Source organism: Centropristis striata, chromosome 4 (genome assembly GCF_030273125.1).
Source record: "Centropristis striata isolate RG_2023a ecotype Rhode Island chromosome 4, C.striata_1.0, whole genome shotgun sequence".
Taxonomy (NCBI): domain Eukaryota; kingdom Metazoa; phylum Chordata; class Actinopteri; order Perciformes; family Serranidae; genus Centropristis; species Centropristis striata.
In genome coordinates, this window is record NC_081520.1 from 33,367,561 (window position 1) to 33,386,597 (window position 19,037).

General features: G+C 39.0%; 2 protein-coding genes across 2 annotated transcripts in view; one reads left to right on the forward strand and one right to left on the reverse strand.

Moving 5' to 3' along the window:
- The window catches only part of megf6 (multiple EGF like domains 6), an 80,619-nt gene that overhangs the window by 28,419 nt on the left and 33,163 nt on the right, over positions 1-19,037 (forward strand). The window contains exons 6-16 of the mRNA XM_059331924.1: positions 344-466; positions 3,450-3,575; positions 5,117-5,239; positions 5,906-6,028; positions 7,058-7,195; positions 7,343-7,465; positions 8,305-8,427; positions 8,504-8,743; positions 8,884-9,012; positions 11,524-11,652; positions 12,615-12,743. Coding sequence (XP_059187907.1) covers positions 344-466; positions 3,450-3,575; positions 5,117-5,239; positions 5,906-6,028; positions 7,058-7,195; positions 7,343-7,465; positions 8,305-8,427; positions 8,504-8,743; positions 8,884-9,012; positions 11,524-11,652; positions 12,615-12,743 — 1,506 coding nt within the window. The remainder of the gene's footprint in view (positions 1-343; positions 467-3,449; positions 3,576-5,116; positions 5,240-5,905; positions 6,029-7,057; positions 7,196-7,342; positions 7,466-8,304; positions 8,428-8,503; positions 8,744-8,883; positions 9,013-11,523; positions 11,653-12,614; positions 12,744-19,037) is intronic.
- On the reverse strand, positions 13,317-18,387 carry LOC131970510 (EH domain-containing protein 2-like). Its single transcript, XM_059331923.1, has 6 exons — positions 18,062-18,387; positions 17,768-17,944; positions 16,472-16,569; positions 15,626-16,038; positions 14,654-14,818; positions 13,317-14,013 (listed from the first exon to the last, which is right to left on the reverse strand). The coding sequence occupies exons 1-6, from the start codon at positions 18,280-18,282 to the stop codon at positions 13,453-13,455; spliced, it is 1,635 nt and encodes a 544-aa protein (XP_059187906.1). The 5' UTR covers positions 18,283-18,387; the 3' UTR covers positions 13,317-13,452.

Consider the following 19,037-nt stretch of genomic DNA (forward strand, 5'->3'; position numbering starts at 1 on the left):
CAATAAATGTCTTGTTTGAAAAAAGCAGCTCAATTTTAAGCTTCCATTCATTGAGGCGTTATTATTTTCCAACTATTGACCAAATCTTTCAATCTGTCATTGTTCAACCAAGTAGAGAGGGTGGGAGTTTATATGGGCTTATAATTCTGCCATGATGTTCATAAGAAGCATGCTTGTAAACGAAATCCTTCAGAAGCAGAGTGAGATTCCTTACAAGTCTGATGTTTTATTGATGTTCATGATACTGTTAAGTCTTGAGCTTTATGGGCTTATTCAGTTGTATGAATGAATAGTTTTCTCAATGAGAATTTCTCTTTGCATGGCTATACATGTGTTTTTTTAGATGTAAATGAGTGCGAGGAGCTCAATGGAGGATGCCAGCAAACGTGTGTCGACACACCAGGCTCTTATCACTGTGAGTGCAGCGAAGGTTTTCGCATGCACGCTGATGGTCGGACCTGCATTGGTAAGTACTAAACACAAGTATTTATTGCACTTGTGGTTACCATTTTCCTTCCACTCCTTCCCACACACTGCATTTTTCTGCCGTTAATATAGCTGGATTTTTGCAAACATTTCTCAGTGGCTTGGAGGAATAACAAAGAAACAATGCAGTTTGAAACATTAGACTTCTGTGGTTAGATGTAGTTGCTCGTGAAAGGAATAGTTTCATATTTTGAGAAATGTTTATTTGCTCTCGAGAAGATTGATACCACTCTATATGTTAAACAAAGATGATATTAATGAATTAGAACCAGCTTCCAACTCTCACTGTCAGACAGTGTCTGAGAAAACACCTGGAAGAAAATCTCCTTCTGCTGTGTATTTGTAACACCTTAAACACACTATATGCAATTTTCTGCTAGTTTTTTTTTCTTCTCAGCAGGGGCCTGCTCCACCTGCTGGCAGGTTGAGAAGGTTGTTATTCAATTCAATGTAGTTACATTTAATTAAAAGGCTGCAGATTCCTTACAGATATGATACAAAAACACTTCTCTAAGGTTATGGAAAACTTCTTGGTTAGGTGTTTCAAAAGATAGTTTAAAAAGTGAAATTAATGTATGTAAATGCCTGAAGGTGTTTTGATGAGGATGACATGAGCACCTGAAGACAGAGTTAGCGTAACTGTATCCCAAACCGGACACCGTTCAACAGAGATTCTATCAAAATTTCACATTAACTACTAATATAAATGATCATGTTATGCTTCCAATGAATTAAATGGTGTGAAACTTAAGTCTTACTTATTATATTTCGAACCGTATATTGTTTTGACCGCGTACGTTAGCCTTGGGTTTACCAGAGTCTGCAAAAGGACGCTAACACCGGTGAATTAGCCGTGCGCTAACTGTATCCCACATCGGACACTTGGATCTCCTCGCTGTAAAATAACGGGAGCTGCTGAAATTTTCAGGGGAAATTGGATGTTTCTGGGTAAGCCAAATAAATAACACCGTTATCTACCATCGTTATCAACACACCTAGACTGTACTTCTGTCCTTCACAATAAAATACAGTACAGTAAAAATACAGATGTACTTTTAAGATCGTTGCCTGAGTGTTGCCTGAGCGTTCTTACTGCTTTCTCTCATCAGAGTTACTTTCGTATTGTAATTAGACATGTAAATCTCGATGTACATAAATGAAATTTCACATTTAGATTGTTAAATATGTATTAATCAATTATACCTACACTGGTGGTGGCGATCTTATTCACAATGACCGTGAAAACACCGGAAAGTGCGGCATTGCAGATGTGTCCCATTTGGGATACATGTCTCAATAGGTTTTTTTTTTGTAAAAACATGACTCACGGATGTTAACTGACGTTACTTCAAATAACATCGTTTACTTTTGTTTTGACAACCCTGGTCTGCTGGGTGAAAGTCCTGGGGGATTGATCTGTCCACCTCCCATCCGGCCTGCCCTAAGAACGACTGTTTGTGCTTTCTTCTCTGTTTCCTTGCTTCCCCCTTCACTTTCACACTCCACTTCTGCCTTGGCTGCTTAATTTAGGGTCTGATAGCGACCTACTGGCCCTACCAACAGGTGAAGCAGGCCCCTACTAGCACATACTTATGGGCTGATCAATAATTCATTTTTTGTGTTTTTTTTAGATAAATTATGGAATAATTCAAATATATAAACCGGCATATAAAGGGTTAAATTCTGAAAATGATTGAATGTTTGGTAGTTTTGAACAAGTCTGAAGTTGTTTAAGAGATTTATGAAAAAAAATCTGGAAAAAATATTGATTTGTTTTGTGCATGGCCTTTTTTGGCCACAAAGGTCATGCATCAATGGAGTATAAAAGACATGTAAGGGTTAATGACAATGAATTTCAAAAATGTTACTAAAAAGAAAAGTGCCACCAAAAATTCATGCCTCAAGCTGTAACACAGCCAAAATGATCATCAAATAAAAAATGTAAAAAAAAGAGAGAAAAATGTACAAAAATGCCAGAGGAGGGCATAAGGATATCATAAATATGTGGCTCAAAACTGACAGCTTCTGAGGGACAATCACAACACATGCACAAACAGGATATGGTGCTATTAACAGCTGATCAAATGAACAGTAAATGACTGTTACCTTAATTAAATGATGGATTAGTTTGGGTTTGAAACTTGTTGGAAAGTTTTGGGATAATATAAGTACATAACTAAAATTTACAACATCGTTCTAGTCAGTTTTAGACATTTTAATGAGGCAAAGTTACATATTATACCTTTAAAGAAAAGGAGTGCTGAGCTTCCATGATTAATCTTTGGGTCTAGTAGGGAATTGTCATTTGTAAGGGGAAATATAAGACGGTAAATTACTTTTTCCTATTTTAGCACCATAAAACCTGTGGGTAACGAGAGAATTTGCTACTTGCTGAAAATCAGAACTCCTCTGATGCCTGTGGTCTAATTTTTCATTCTTGATAGTCCTGTTTTTTTGACTGCAGCTCTGTGGTGAAGAATAGAGATGGAGGCAAAAGGACAGCTAATTGTGTCTGCTGAAGTCATCAATGTTAAAAGCCAGCAGCCCGCTCCGTTTTACAGCCCGTCTGTGTCATCATGTCTGTGTTTAGAGCACCCAGAAGGCACACGGCTGATATTCATATTTGGCACATCATTAAATCACAGGAGTAATGGGATGGAAAGATCATTAGAAGGTAACCAGGGGTACCCATTGGACCCAGCTTGAATATCATTTTCCAGTTTCCAGCTTTTTACCCAAGAGTTTTCCATAATTACAGGGCTGCACAGTTTGAGGTGTGAAAGCCATTTTAGATTGCCAACAAATTCAATTAAACCTGTCATCCTGTGTGAGTTCAGATTCTAAATACCCTATAACTGGTCATAGTTTCAACCATTAATTCTGGACACCATAGCAGGACACCAGAGCTGGTGTGTGTTTATGCTTATTTACAATGTATGTTTCTGTGTCTGTCTTCCTTCAAGCTGTGAACTCTTGCTCAGTATTGAACGGTGGCTGTGAACACAAGTGTGTGGACATGGGGAATAATCACTACAAATGTGACTGTCGAAAGAACTACCAGCTCAAGAGAGATGGGAGACACTGTGAACGTAAGTCATTTTGTCAACAGATGTGTTCATAATGTGAGAACCATAGACTGTATATAAATAATGGACGTAGTGACTGTGGCGTCAGCCATTGGTTTGTGGCCCGTTGGGAGCATCAAGTTCAGCGTTACACTTGTCACCATCATGTGTCGCCATCTTGTTTCCGATATTGGGAGCAGACCATATTTGGACAGTGGAGGAGCGAGATGACACTGACTACACGCCTCTCTACACCTCAACCTGACTGAGAGAAGCCGCTGCTAATTCATGTTAGCATTAACTGGAGCTTTAACTGGGATTTTAGTTTTGGCTAGCAACAAACAAAACCAAAATGTATGTTACTTACCTCAGAAAACTGAACAGCGACTCATTGGAGTGTCTGTTAGTTCAACCAAATGCTGAATGAGACATTTTTACTGAACAAAACATTCAAATAAACTTTCATTAAGTGAAAATACAGTGAAAGGGTCAAAGTTATGAGACCAAACCACTAAATGTCCTTTTTTATATCTATATAACGTTTTATATAACTTTATTGACATGTTGCCGTGGATATGCATTGTTTTGCTTCTCTTCTGATGACGGCTGGCCTTGTTAGTGATCTGTCAAAGAATCGTATGATTTGGGGCGTGGCTACCTTTGATTATCTTCTATTTTCATGTAATGGGGCCATTATTTACACTGTTAACATCAAATTGTCTTGAAGAAGATTTTTTACTAGCGATTGTGACCATAGTGTTTTCCTAAAATAATTTTCTGAGGTACTAAATCAAGTGAGAGGTTTTCTCATTTTGCATTGAAATGAATGGACACACATTTTTAGCAGCCACACTTAGCACCCCCTGCTGGAATTTTTGGTAGAATGCATCTTAAGGCACTTCCTGGTTTGCCTCCCTGCTCAGACCAGGAGGTTGCTGCCTGGTGAGAATATATCTGAAATTTCTGAAGTTAATTTGCAGTGGCAGACTGTCTGAGGAGCAGGAGCGAAAAAAACTAAAAAAGTGCACCAGTGTGCCCAAAATTTGTCTTGTATTTATTAGCCTATATGACTGCATCACAATTTCCTAATTTTAGAGGCACCATAGAGGGTACTTCATGAGTTTTTTTCCCATTTAATGGTTTCCTGGGGAGCACTTTATCTGACGGAGTCCACCATTTTTGATTAGAGTAGGTTATGATATGAGTTTGGTGCTTCTAATGTTGCACACTGAAGCAAAAATAAGAGGTTTTTATAGCTACCGCTAGTCTGCAAAGTAGATGTAATGACGAATTTGAGAAGCAGCTTTGGAAACCGTTAGAGTACAGTAAAGAGCAGGAATTCAGATTCCTCCTCCTGGATTTTATGTTTTAATTAATTTTCCGAGGGAACTTTCAGATATCATAAACAGACTCACATGGTATGGAAAAACTTGCATGTCCATCTTGAGATAGCTGTGCTCATCAACTAGCCAGCAAGGTCAGAGAACCACCTGCTGGGCTGACTTGGCTTTATTTTGTGTATGTGTGTGTGTCTCGGTGTGTGTCTCTGTGTTTGTGTGCGTCAGTGGTGGACCCCTGTGAGGACAGGAATGGAGGCTGCGCCCAGCTGTGTCTTTCAGAAGACGGCCGGGTTCACTGCAGCTGCCGACCTGGTTTTACACTGGCCGGAGATGGCAAGAACTGTAAAGGTGAGGATACACACACACATACACACATACTGTATATACACACAAAAAGTTACCAAGTGGATATAACAGACAGAGTTAAAAAAATAAAAAATAAATAAAACTTTCTCTGGAAGCTGCTACAGTTTAAGAGAATGACATTTATGATCCTTCCATAAGTTACAGCCACACTAAACCTTCTTTTGAAAACAAATCTGCATTACAGCAGAAAGTATTGATTTGAGAGGCTCATGATGGAAACTATTCCTGCTTACATTTCTCCTGTTCTCCTGCTCCTATGGGACAGAGGAAAAGCCAGAGAAATCTCAGACCTGGCTGAGCCTTCCTGTTGGAGGAAGTATTTGTTACATTGTTTTGAAATCCTTGACACACTCAGATTTAAATCGGAGTAAAGTTTTATAATGCTCACTTAACAGTGTGACTGTAAATGTCTTTGGTTCATTAATCTCTAGTGTCAGAAACAAAGCTTCAATCAAAGACACGGTTCAGTTTTTCTTTTTCTCAGCCGTTACAGGCACCACAACCTAAACCCAGGAGTCTGAGATCTAGCTGTTTGTGTGGGGTTAAGTTACTCAATCATAGTTAAAGAAGACTTAGTAAATAAGACTTTGTCTTTTTATTACTTTTGCCATTATAACTTTATTTTCCCCCCTTTTGTGTTTCCTACAGACATTGATGAGTGCAGTTCAGGCCATGCAAAGTGTTCCCACAGATGTGTCAACATGCTGGGCTCCTTCAGCTGTGTGTGTAACCCGGGTTTTGAACTTGGTGCTGATGGCAAACAGTGCTACCGTAAGTAAAGACCATAGAAATCAAAATGCAGCAACTGTTGAAGACATTTCTTTGTGTAAATGAGTAAATCATCTCATAACACATAGCAATAATCATCTCCCGTCATGACCTTGCTGACAAGTTGCAATTTCATCTTATTTGTCCAGCCAATGTTACTGTTGTGACTTGTTTTAAAAATGTAATCACCAGTCCTTCAGGATTGTGGCTCTGAGACACGCTCGCCCCTTCAGTTAAAATCATAGAAGCCCGAGATCGTCCGTCAGCTTTGCTGTATTTATTTGACAATAAACAAAAGAAAAACATGACTGATAATGATAAGCTTTTCCAGCACAATATAAAGCAAAAAAGGCGGTCAAAAACTGTACAGCTTCCCGTCTACCTGTTCACCTGTGGCTCCTCTCCTAAATACACACAGCTGTGCTCATCCAGCCAGCTATGTCATCTCCAGTATGTCAAAAGCAAAATGTTTTTACAAAATAAAAAACAGACAAAACAAACAACTAACTCAAATAACCAAGACAAATTCATCTTATATATTAAACAATAAATCAAACACAATATCAAACCAAAAAATGTCTCCAACAGTTACACACAGATTCATATGTGATGGATTTTTAGGGATGTCAAACTGCATCATCTCTGTCAGCTTTAATGTCCCTGATGTTCAGCAATTTGTGGCCAACAAATAAACCTGGATAGAGCTGACTCACAATTTAAGTGAAACATATCTGAATGATTATTGCTTCATGATTGCAAAAGAAGTTTTGATAAAAATAAGCAGCCCTCTAACTTATACACATGTTTAAAATGTATGAATTCTCTTCCCTCGATGAAGAGTTTTAGTAATCATTTATGGAGAGGTAGAAGCTGTAAAAGCTGTACACTCTAACAATTTACTACTGCTTGTCTGTGCATAAGGATGGATTTTCCTAGTCTCCTCTTCTGCAACAAAAAGTCATAACACTGTCCTCATGTTTCAGCTCTTGATGTGCACTCTAAAATTTGTGGTTTTGCGTCTCTCATTTCCAGGCATTGAGATGGAGATCGTCAACAGCTGTGAGAAGAACAACGGAGGTTGTTCTCATCACTGTGAGCACACCACCAACGGCCCGCTGTGCTCCTGTAACCACGGCTACCAGCTGGACCGGGACAGGAAGACCTGTGTAGGTAAGAACGTCTCTTCTTCTCCTAAGTCTAATCTCTTTTCACTTCTTTATTCGATTTCTGTTATTTTCATCCACATTGTGATCCTCTGCTTGTTTCTCTCTGGCCATCTGTTGAAACCAACTCTGCACCACTGCATGCCTTCCTCAGATACTGATGAGTGTGTCAGTGGGGAGTCCTGCTGCCGTCACTTCTGCAGAAACTACCCGGGCGGTTACGAGTGCAGCTGCAGAGCTGGCTACAGACTGAATTCAGACGGTTGTGGCTGCGATGGTAAGAGTGCTACATTGTCAGCAGTTAACCTAGTCTGGGGCTTTTTTAGTGTTTTCAGTGTTGTGGCAAAGTTGTGCTGGAAACAAATTCCCAGTGGTCACTTACTAACTGTCTGCTCAGAAATGATGCTTTTCAAGGCCATTTCAGAGCAGGAAACAGAACATTTTGCTCACTAAGGAGAAAACTTTACACAGCGAAACTGCTGTCTTCCATCAAACAAACAATAAAAACCTGCTGTGTTCAACTTCCACCCAATCAGTGGTGGAAAAAAGTATCCAGATCCTAAGATCTTACTTAAGTAAAAGTACTAATACCTCACTGTAAAATTACTCCACTACAAGTTAAAGTCCTGCATTCAAAACTTACTTAAGTAAAAGTACAAAAGGATCATAATCAAAATGTACTTGAAGTATGAAAAGTAAAATAACTCGTAATGCCGAATTATTATATATTCCAAATAAATTATTAGATTATTTGTATTGATGTATATATTATGCAAGCAGCATTTTAATGTTGTACTTAATATACTGTTATGAGGTTTAATTTAAAACATATCTCATGACTTTAAATTGATCATGATTTTTATGTTGGAACTAAAGCTGTCGGCTAAATTTAGTGGAGTAAAAAGTACAACATTTGCCTAAAAATGTAGTGGAGTAGAAGTATAAAGTTAAAAATGTGGAAATACTCAAGTAAAGTACATCAAGTACATCAAAATGGTACTTAAGTACAGTACTTGAGTAAATGTACTTACTTTCCACCACTGCATGCACCCAATGACATTGGCTTCACTTGAGTTTTGCTCTTATCTGTGTGTTTTTTGTGTATTCTTCTGTCAGACACTGATGAGTGCCTAGCAGAGACCTCAGGCTGTGAACATGACTGTGTCAACACCCTGGGAACATATGAGTGTTTTTGTGAACTGGGCTTCCGCTTGGATCAGGACCAGCACTCTTGCATTCGTGAGTGGCATGTTTTATGGTGTTTCAGCCTTCTAAAATGATTTGACACTCTTAACTTTGCTCTTTGTGGCTTTAGCTCTGTATGGCAGAGAACTGGAAGAAGAAGAAGAGGAGGAGGAAGAAGAGGAAGAGCAGCTGGAGGTCCACAGATTACCAGACCTGCTGTTCCGCAGGGCTCCTCAGCTCCTGCAGTACACAGCAGCGTTTCGCTCACGTTATGAGAGCAATGATGACGGTAGCGATGGTGGTGACAGTGAAAAAGAATTCGAGGTCCAGAGGGAGCGTCGAGGGGAGCTTAGACTGGACAGCAGCATAGGTACAGTAAAAAGCATGGTGATGACACTAAGATGTATGTCTGGTGAGATATTGACTAAATAATATTTTATTGTTCTATTAAATCTTCAGACCAGAAAGTCATGAAAAGCACTTTTTTTCTGCTGCCTGTTTCTTTTTTAGTGTGTCTCGATGGTTCTTTTGGGGATGACTGCAGTGTGAGCTGTGAGGACTGTGTGAATGGAGTGTGTAGTGAGAACAGAGACGGCTGTGAATGCTCAGCTGGATGGACTGGGATCATCTGTAACAAGAGTAAGTTTCTACAGTTACAACTGTGTATTGTGTCTTGTGCTTAGTTTTTCTCCTTTGAGTATTTAAAGGGATGGTTGGCACTTGGTTATCTGAATCAAAGATGGTGCCTATTCAGGCCATAGAGATATACTCACCGCCGGGAACATACGCCAACAACAAAAAAGTTACTGAGTTTGTACAGGTGCATCTCAAAACATTAGAATATAATGGAAAAGTCCATTTCCAGTTGTTCAAGTCAAATGATGTCAAACTCTGTCTTTAAAAGATCAGGGAATATATAATTTTGTACGTAAAAATATATATTTGACTCTCTGGCCAAGGCATGCATGGATGGGAGACCCAAATTTATAATTTATGCCCAGATCATAAACATGACTTGTGAATTATGTTAACAGTACAGCACACACACACACACACACTCACACACACACACACACACACACACACACACACACACACACACACACACACACACACACACACACACACACACTACCTTGTTGTTCCCCAGAGGTCCATTTCAACTACCCACAGCAATGTGGTCTAGTTTTAGAGACAGATGAGATAGCTCCATGTGTGCATCGATCCACAGCCATGTATCAAAACCTGTCGGCTCCTCTGTGTGGGAGGCTGGGTTGTTTATAGTCTCCAGAACACAAGAGCACCGGGGGAATCAATCTGTCTGCTACTGGAGCGAGTCCAGGGCCCACATCGAGAGCACAGCCTGAGGCCAAGGATGTCCACTACTGGGTTAGAAAGCAACACTCCATTGTTCCTATCCAGCTCCATGATTAATGGCTGTCTTTGGTCTGAACCCGAGTCAGGCTGGTAATCTTAGGAGGAGAGCCACGTGGGACAAGTCCGTTAGAAGCAATCTGTCACTTTTAGAAACACGCTCCTGAGGTGGCAGTATTTAGATGCACACCCTAGAGGGGATGGGTCTGGACATTTTCAGATGGAGAAGATAAACAGTATTACTGCCTGAAGCAAACACAGGGAAATTGGTGGAGTAGGAAATTACCTTCGTGGTCTATAAGGAAAAAATGTGTCTCGGAGAAAAAAAGTTTGGACCCTCCATATGCTTTAGAAAGGAAAAATATTTGGCAAATTTGTCTCACCGTATATGATCAATGTCACTTCAACATTTTATATTAAGAAATGTAATTACCCACAGGAGAAGTTGAGGCAGCAAATGCATTGGTTACATTTGGGAAAGATTGTGGTTTGGATTAAAATAACATGATCTGATCTATGTGATCTAAATTATGTGACATAATAACTTAAAATGGTAAAAAGTTAGTTAAAAGACCTGTGTCTTGTGTCCACCCTGACCTCCTTCCTTCGCTGACTTTGTCACTCTTTATACTGTCACTTGACTTTCTCTTTTTCTGCCATCATAATTCTTATGGCCACTAGAGGTCGCTGTCTAACAAAACCTGTAAAAATAGGTGCTACTAAACTGTTTGTACAAATGGGCTGTTTGTATCAAAAGCTAATGTGCTTATTGTACACTCAGATGTATGCTCTTGGTATTACAGTATTTTGTGCGGTATCCCTGTTTGTATAGTCCATACCTGAGTAAGATCTCAAAAACATCTTTAAAAAGACATATTTAATGTGTCTGTCATCATTCTTTTTGTAATGGATCACAATGAACATGTCAACATGGTTTTAGAAAAATGGATTTCACTTGGACTTTACTAACATGGTTCCTTGAGTTGTGATTTTGAGGGAACAAAATCAAAGCCCTTGAAGGCTTTAAAATAGACATAAATACACATGGGTCATTGAAAGAGCAAACTTGTCAACTTTTCATGTTGGAGAATTAAAAGTATTATGTGCTATTTAAACAGCTGTCGCCTGAACATGCCTTAAGAAACACCCCAGTATGAGTTCCATCATAATTTAGCACAGTCATTGTCCCAAAACCCCACCCATTCTACTGTTCATTTGCTTTGGTTGTATTTCCAGATGTGCACATCGTGTCTGGAGAGCACCACTTAATCTTTGTATTAAAAAGTTTGTTAACCTTTTCTCTATATGCCCTTCCAGCCCCTTCGTTTCTGTATTCATTGTAATGCATTTTCTTAGTGTCTGCAGTACCGTTACCTCCATAAATGATTTTAAACTGGCTTATCTTCCCACAGAGTGACGTAAAACTGCTGTGGAGAAAGTGTGACATGGAATTTAAGCAGCTTGATGGATTGTAACACTTTAGCACATCTTAAACAGCCAGCTGGGCCATGTTGTAATTGCTAACAAGGCCAGAGAGATTAGGAGTGTCAGAAGGGCACGCACCATGGGGAAAGACGGGACAGAAGGGGAAGTGTTGACTGACTTCTTAACTCTAGAGCATACCCTGTCCTTGGCTGCATTTCCTCTTCTCCAATATATGAGAATGTGTTTCAGTGTCAAAGGAATTCCACTGTTAGATTCATATACTGCAACTGTTAAGGTGTCAATGCTCTTTCCCCATGTTTCACTTCGTCCCCCCCCACTCTCTCTCTCCAGCTTGTCCACAGGGGACCTATGGGCAGGCCTGTAACAGCCTGTGCCGTTGTCAGAATGGAGGCTCGTGTGACCCTGTGACTGGGAAGTGTTTGTGCCCCCCTGGAGTACAGGGCCTGCTCTGCGAGGATGGTTTGTATTTCTATAGACGCACACAGAGGTGTGAATACAACCAATCTCTTAGTCGATCTCAGACATTTTTTGGTAGCGACAAATCAATCACTTGGTAGTCAAACCCTAAAGCATACTCTTCCTAAGAAACAATTGACCAAAAATCCCGTTGCTTGAAGACAGGGCACAGAGTTGAAAGAGTTTTTCATGTGTCCCAGGTTCACTCACTTATTTGTTATTTTCCTGCCGTTATAATTTCTGCGTGTTTTGTCATCTTTGGGATATTTAAGGTAGAAACAATTATGAGCACGACTTGGCTGTTTAAACAGAACCATAGCTGCTGGTGGAAACAACACTTTTACTTTAAGGACACAAATTTTGCTTCAAATTCTATTTTTTAGGAGTTGGTGAACTAAAAAAACAACAAAAAATGACACAAAATGACACAAATTGACCAAAAAAAAAGACCCAAAATGACAAAAACCTAAAAAGTGCATTAAATAAAATACAGCGCTGCTAGAGTTGCCACTTCGCCATTTGTACATTTTTGACTGTGTGCAGTTTTACTCTAAATAGGACCATCATTTACAAAATGAACATCATGCTGTATTGAAGAAGACTTGATACTATGATTGGGACCATTTACTCATCAGGAAAATGTTTACTTAGGTAATAAATCAAGTGAGAAGTAGGGTCATTTTCACATTTATTTCTTTACAATTGGACTTCTTCTTCTTATTTTTTTTTACAATCATTGTAGTCGCCCTCTGCTGGCCATTAGAAAGAATACATGTTTAAGGCACTACCACATTGGTTTCCCTTTTCAGACCTTGAGGTTGCAACTTGATAGAAACCACTGCTCTATAGTTCTAGATCAGCACTGTAGTCACATTTTACTTTAAATGTTGCTCTTATCACAGTGGAGCTTGTTTTACATAAGTGCTCATCATCCTATCCTGAACTTGCATTATTCATGTTTGCAGGTTGTCCAAGGGGTTATTTTGGCAGGCACTGTAGAAGAAAGTGCAACTGTCCCAACAACGGACACTGCCATCGTCTGTATGGAGGCTGCCTCTGCTCTCCTGGACTATACGGCCGCTTGTGTCATCTGCGTGAGTACCAACCTATCATAATACCCACTGCGTAATGGTGATGAGGATGATGATGATGATAGTATCACAAACAATGGAATAGTATTGGCTAGTCGTCTTCACAAATGTTATACACTGATACAAATACATGAGGGATATGTGAGATGAAAGTATGATAGAAAAAGTAGCAGGGATCAAAACCAGCAATGGTAATGTTTATGTTTTTGCTATCATAATGAAGCAAAGAAATGGAAAACACATTCTCAGGTTCACGAGCAGCTACTGTACATTTTATTAGTTTCTTTTAACTGTTATTAATAGATTAGGCTATATTAAGAAAATTACATATACAGCCATGGAAAAAATATTAGACCATTGTTTTCTTCAATTTATTGTTAATTTTAATGCCTGGTATTTGTTTGGACAAATATAATGATAACAACAAAAATAGCTCTTTAGAGTTCAAATTAAGAGCTGATGTCTAGTCATTTTCCATGGTTTTCTTGATAATTATTTTGGTTATTATCAAGAAAACTATGGAAAATAGCTAGATATCAGCTTTTAAATTAAACTCTTATGAGCTATTGTTGTTGTTATCATTATATTTGTCCAAATGAATGTAGCTTTAGTTGTACCAGTTATTAAAATGAACAAGAACTTGAATAAAACAAGGGTGGTCTAATATTTTTTTCCATGATTGTACAATTCTGCTTCCTCTCAGTGTTTTGTTTTACTCTTCATCGCTGGCTGTACTTAGCCGTTTTGACGGTGGCACAAGGTGAGATGGCAGCTCTCGGGGGAGCCAGTGGCCTTCAAGTTTTCCCTCAATAAGGTGCACTGCCAAAGCAAACTCCTCATTGTCCAGCATGCCATCCCCATCCACATCAGACAGCCTCCAGATTTGAGCCAGCACAGAGTTGGGCAGGAGGGTTGTCGTCATCCACTCTTTGACTTTGGTGCCGCTCAGTTTGCCCTCGTTTGGACTGAGATTGTAGAAAATCTCATCGTACTTGGGCTTGTATTTCTCTACCACCCACTCCTCGAAATCAGTCTCACAGCTCTCGTCATCTCTTTTGAGTTCCTTGAAAGGATCTCTCCTGTAATGCTCCGGCCTGAATGTTCCCAAAAATTCACCGTCCAACATACCATGGAGGGATTTCTTCCTCAGTTCTTGTTGTTGAAGTAAAGGCACCAAGTTTGCGATGTCAGTGGTCAGGAGTTTGTCCAAGGAAGCCATCATACTAGGTTTCAGGGTCTTGAACTTGGAGAAATCTTGGCCCAAAAGTTTCTCCTGAAAAGGTACACAATCACATTAAAGTAGGCTAATTAAATCTGGTAATATGGTATTTAGAAAGCAGTTAAAAATGATGTTCTACATGCATCTAGACCTGTCACGATAATTACTATATCGATTTATCGTTCAATATATAAAAATGGACACAATTGTTTTTTATGGACTCAATATATTTTGGTTTACATGCGTGACTTTTTGTGCTTTTTTGTGTTGTGATTAAAGTAATGCTGTAAATGATTGACAGACAGTACGAATTGTCGAAAAAGCACTTTATTTCCCAAGCAGCCATTCCAGCTGTTTATATGTTATTTTAATAATAAAACAACATAGTATAATACATAATGATTATCTCATTGCAATGTTTTGTTAACAGAGCCTGAAGGTCCATTTCATTTTATTTGTTTGTAGTTTATTTATTTATGTTTTATTAATCTAGGATATTTTAATATTTATTTTCTACATTTCAATTCCAATGTTTAATATTCTTGAGATTTAAAAATGAATTGCTGTGGAACTTATTATGCTCTAATATCGTTATAAAACTAAAACAACATCAATACAACGATACTATCGTTTATCGTGATAGTTTCTGAGAAAATATATCGTCCTAAAAAATGTGTTATCGTGACAGGCCTACCTGCATTCTGGTGCAGTCAGGGAAGTCTCCTGCTGGGACTCGATGCTGTTGTTGGATCTTGGTGAAAATCACAGGAAGCTGGTAAATCAGATTGTGCTTCTTGCTTTCTTTGCAAAAGATTGTCGGCATTTCTTGCTTCAGGTAGCTGATAATGTGGGCATGAGCCTAGGAGGGGAGAAAAATGTCACCATATCTGCACCTCAGTTTATAAATATTAATGTAAAAGCCATGAAATTGAACATGTGAGTAGGGGTGTGCCATGTCGTATCGTTCACGATAATACCGGTATAATTTTTTTATGAGTAAAAAAAATGCATATCATGATATTGGCAACATTCCTACTTCTTGACGTAGTGGCGTAAAGGTTATTAATTACCTAGACTGTAGCGGCCCTCCAGACTCTCATGTGCTGCACTAACATCACGTTTCAAGCTACTGAAAGTATATTTACACTATTCATAATATAAAGTTATTTTGCGTTGTGTTGCCGTTGCTAAGCAAACTGTCAAAATAAGATGCCTTAAATAAAACATACTAGAACCCTTATTCTCCTTTACAATTATTTATTGAAATAGGCAATGATTAAGATCAGTGTATATGATGGAATAGTGGCATTAGAATGTGTGAGAGGCACCGAATTTGGGCTTTTATGAAAACAAATTCTCCAGGGGGGGCATGCCCCTGGACCCCTTAGATGGTTGTTTTTAATTATTTGCTAATACTCAAGAGACAAAAGTTTTTTGTTTTTTTGTATTTGGCAACTGTTGAGACTTGCAATTTACACTACATTTTAGATTTCTGATTGATTTTTAGTTTTTTATTTAATATACAGACTAAAAAAAATCATATTTTCTATATATTTTTCAGTATTTTGTAATATCGTCAAGAATATTGTTATTGCAAAAATACCCTGAAACATTGTGATATTCTTTTAGGGCCATATCGCCCACCCCTACATATGAGATCTCTTACCCTCACTAAGCGTGCCCTCTTCACCAGGTCATTCAGCTTGCGTACTGCAGCATTGCACGGCAGGTTCCTTACGTCGGCCAACAGATCCTCCTCCTCCAGCTCTATCAGCTGGTAGTGGTCACACATTTGCCTGGGCTCCGACCAGAAAGATCCGATGTAAACCCGCAAGATCTCGGGGGTTTTAAACACTTTCCCCAGCGACCACATGAGGGCGCCGTACACTCTCATGAGCTGCTGCGAGTCCACCCTGTCAGCTTTGTTGAGAACCACACGCAACTTGTCCTCATAGCCATTCAGGGCCCCAAAGGCCCGAGTGAGCTCATCAGAGAACTCTAGTTTATGTGCATCAAACAGCAGGATGATTCGATCCACACGCTCTGCGAACCAGCGCAGCACTGCTGGGAAGTCGTAGCCTGGGGATAAGGAACGAAAACACAGGGTTTTCATTAAGACTGTATGTAATGGGGCAAGCCTCAGTGCCTCGACACCTAAAGGAACAAACTTCTCCCAGGGGCTCTCTCTTGTTGCAAGCCAGCCTCAGTTACACCCACAGATTAATGCCTTCATAAAACAAAGCAAAGGCTGCTCAGTTACTTGCTGCTCGTCTCCTCCCAACTCACTTCTATTACTTTCATCTGCTGGGCTTCTGACTTCAAGACTTTGAATTATGTTGGGCTGAAATATTCCTTCTTTATTGCATCTGCTGTGACTCTTCTCTAACCAGGGATTTAAAGCCTCATGACAGCAACAATGCTTTCCAACTTTCTAAAACCGAACATATGGAAGTAAGGGCCGATTGATTCCTCCAGATATTGAAGAGGAAATTAAAAGTGTACTTTGTCCCACCTCGGCTCAGTTTTCTTTTAGCAGCAGTTAAGATGCCCGGTGTGTCAATAATGCTGATACTCTCAAGGACTTTATTTGGCATCTGGACACACTGAAACCTGCAAAGAAAAGAAAAAGGCCTTGACTTAAAGCATTAAAATCTCTTTAAGTTATTGACTAACACATAAATGACATGACACTGCAATGTTTCCCTACTTCTGTGCAGTGGTGGAAAAAGAAATCAGATCTCTTACTTAAGTAAAAGTACGGATACAACACTGTGAAATTACTTACAAGTAACCTAAACAAGTGCATTCAAAAGTTAGTTAAGTAAAAGTACAAAAGTATCAACATCAAAATGTACTTAAAATATCAAAAGTAAAAGTACTTGTTGAACCCAGAATGAACACTCAGATGGTTTTATATGTTCTAAATACATTACTGGATTATTATTATTGATACATTTATGTAAGCAGTGTTTTGATGTTGTAAAGATAGGGCTCATTTTAGCTACTTTATGTACTGTTAGGGGGTTTAAAATATATATATATATATATATTTCAAATTTATGTCAAATCTCGACCTGCAAACTAACTAAAGCTGTCAGCTGAAAGTAGTGAAAAGAGAGTAAAAAGAGTAAAAAGTGCAATATTTGCCTCAAAATGTAGTGGAGTAGAAGCATAAAGTTACATAAAATGAAAATACTCAAGTAAAGTACAAGTACATCAAAATTGTACTTAAGTACAGTACATGAGTAAATGTACTTAGTTACATTACACAGCTGCTTCTGTGTTAGTAAGTAGGAGTGTAAGAAAATATCATTACACTTGAGTATCATTTTTTGTGATACTGTAATTCTCCAAAACTGTATTGAGTGATTTGTAATTAAACGTTTACATGCAAAGATTTGTAGCAGAGATTCATAGATTGGCAAAAAGTAGTGTTAGCTACAGGGACTTTAATACCTTTGAATGCACATTCCAATGATCTGAGTGCAGTAAAAAAGTTAACTTTTGCAAACAAATAGCAGAGGTGTGATTTAGCTTTGACAGTTTCCCAAACCTAGACTAAAAAAACAACAACTTATCTTATCACAGTTTCACGATGTATCACAATATAATGAATCTTAACCCTCATATAATGATATGTATCGTATGAGTAGATTTTTGCCAATACACAGGGTTACTAATGAAAGCATAACATTGGCAAACATGTTCAATTATCCCCAAGTAAAATAAATAAAAACGAGGAAAGGAAGAGGGACTGCCCCCCTTTTTCCTCTCTTTATTTTCGGTCTCAGAATTCCTACATTATCACCTGTTCAGAAAAGCATTTCCAAAAGGGTCGAGGTGGCGAAATGGCTTCTTGGGGTCCACTGTGAGGGCATTGCCTGGGATGATTCCTTCCGTCTGTCCATGCATGAGGGCAGTGAAGCAGTCAGTGGTTGGCTCTGGCCCAACTCTGCTGCCAGGAAAATCTTGTTCTACGAGATACCTGACATCCAAACCGATGTTATTAACATTACTGCCCTTTACACATCAGCGCCATATATTTAACAGAATACATGCACAAATCGGCAGTTTTAAAAAGTGTTGATGTTCTGATTCCTACCTGATAAAAGTAGTCTTTCCTGTTGAGTACTGACCCATCACCAGGACCATTGGTTTGTTGTCAAACTCTGCGTCCTCATAGCTCGGAGAGTGAAAATGATGGAAGGAATAGTATTTCTCTATCGGCAGCAGCCTTTTATAATAAAGATTCTTCAGCTCCTCTGTCACCATATTAACATCCCCCAGTGTTTTAGGGTTGCTCCGAAACCTCCGAAAAGACATGGTGACCAAACTTTGATCTGAATTTCTCAGTGTGAAAGCTGCTCACTCTTCTAAGACCAAACCAAATGATGGAAGAATGTGCACAAGGAATATTATCAGATTCTCACAGCTGTCTGCTCCATCCTGCAGCGGGACATTGAGAGGGTGGAGAGGGTGTAACCAGAGCCTGCAGCTGCACCTAACATAAAGCCAATGTCGAGAGGGACAGGGTGGAGTGGAGTTCAGTCTGTTTTTTGTTGCTGACAAGAGAGAATCTTGGCAAAATTCATGCAGATTGTTTCACTGTGTGATGATGTGGCAGCACTTTAAACTCTTACGTAACTGTTTGTTCAGTGCTTCCACTAAGATGATAAAGTTTGCAAAAAGATCCAGACAGAAATTACTTTTCCAAATAGTCTGCTTGGTCTCTAGATATATTTATAATCACACAGTAGTTAGGATAAATGATGCATCAACATTTTGCACAAAGTTCTATGAGTGAAATAGGAGGCGGTGGTCACGTGACCTAAACTTGCAGAAATGTGATGTTGTGAAAACATGGTGGCTGGGTGTGTTTGTATGGCTCATACTAAAATGTAATCTGATAACAGAGAAAGTTTCCTTTCAACATTCTTTTCTTTATTAATTATCAACACCTAAACTTTGACAAACAATTGTTGCTGTGAGAATTTGTTTTCTTTGCTTAACCTTTGACAAAAAAAACGTATCTGAAGTTGTTTCAGTGCAGTTATAGGGTAGGTTGTGCTGCCTGCTCT

Excerpts from the sequence above, each read along its gene's own strand:
- LOC131970510 (XM_059331923.1), bottom strand. The coding sequence starts at position 18,282 with ATGTCTTTTCGGAGGTTTCGGAGCAACCCTAAAACACTGGGGGATGTT. Across the intron at positions 16,570-17,767 it reads GGAAATGCTTTTCTGAACAG|GTTTCAGTGTGTCCAGATGC; the intron begins GTGATAATGTAG and ends TTTTCTTTGCAG. Across the intron at positions 14,014-14,653 it reads CTGACTGCACCAGAATGCAG|GAGAAACTTTTGGGCCAAGA; the intron begins GTAGGCCTGTCA and ends GTACCTTTTCAG.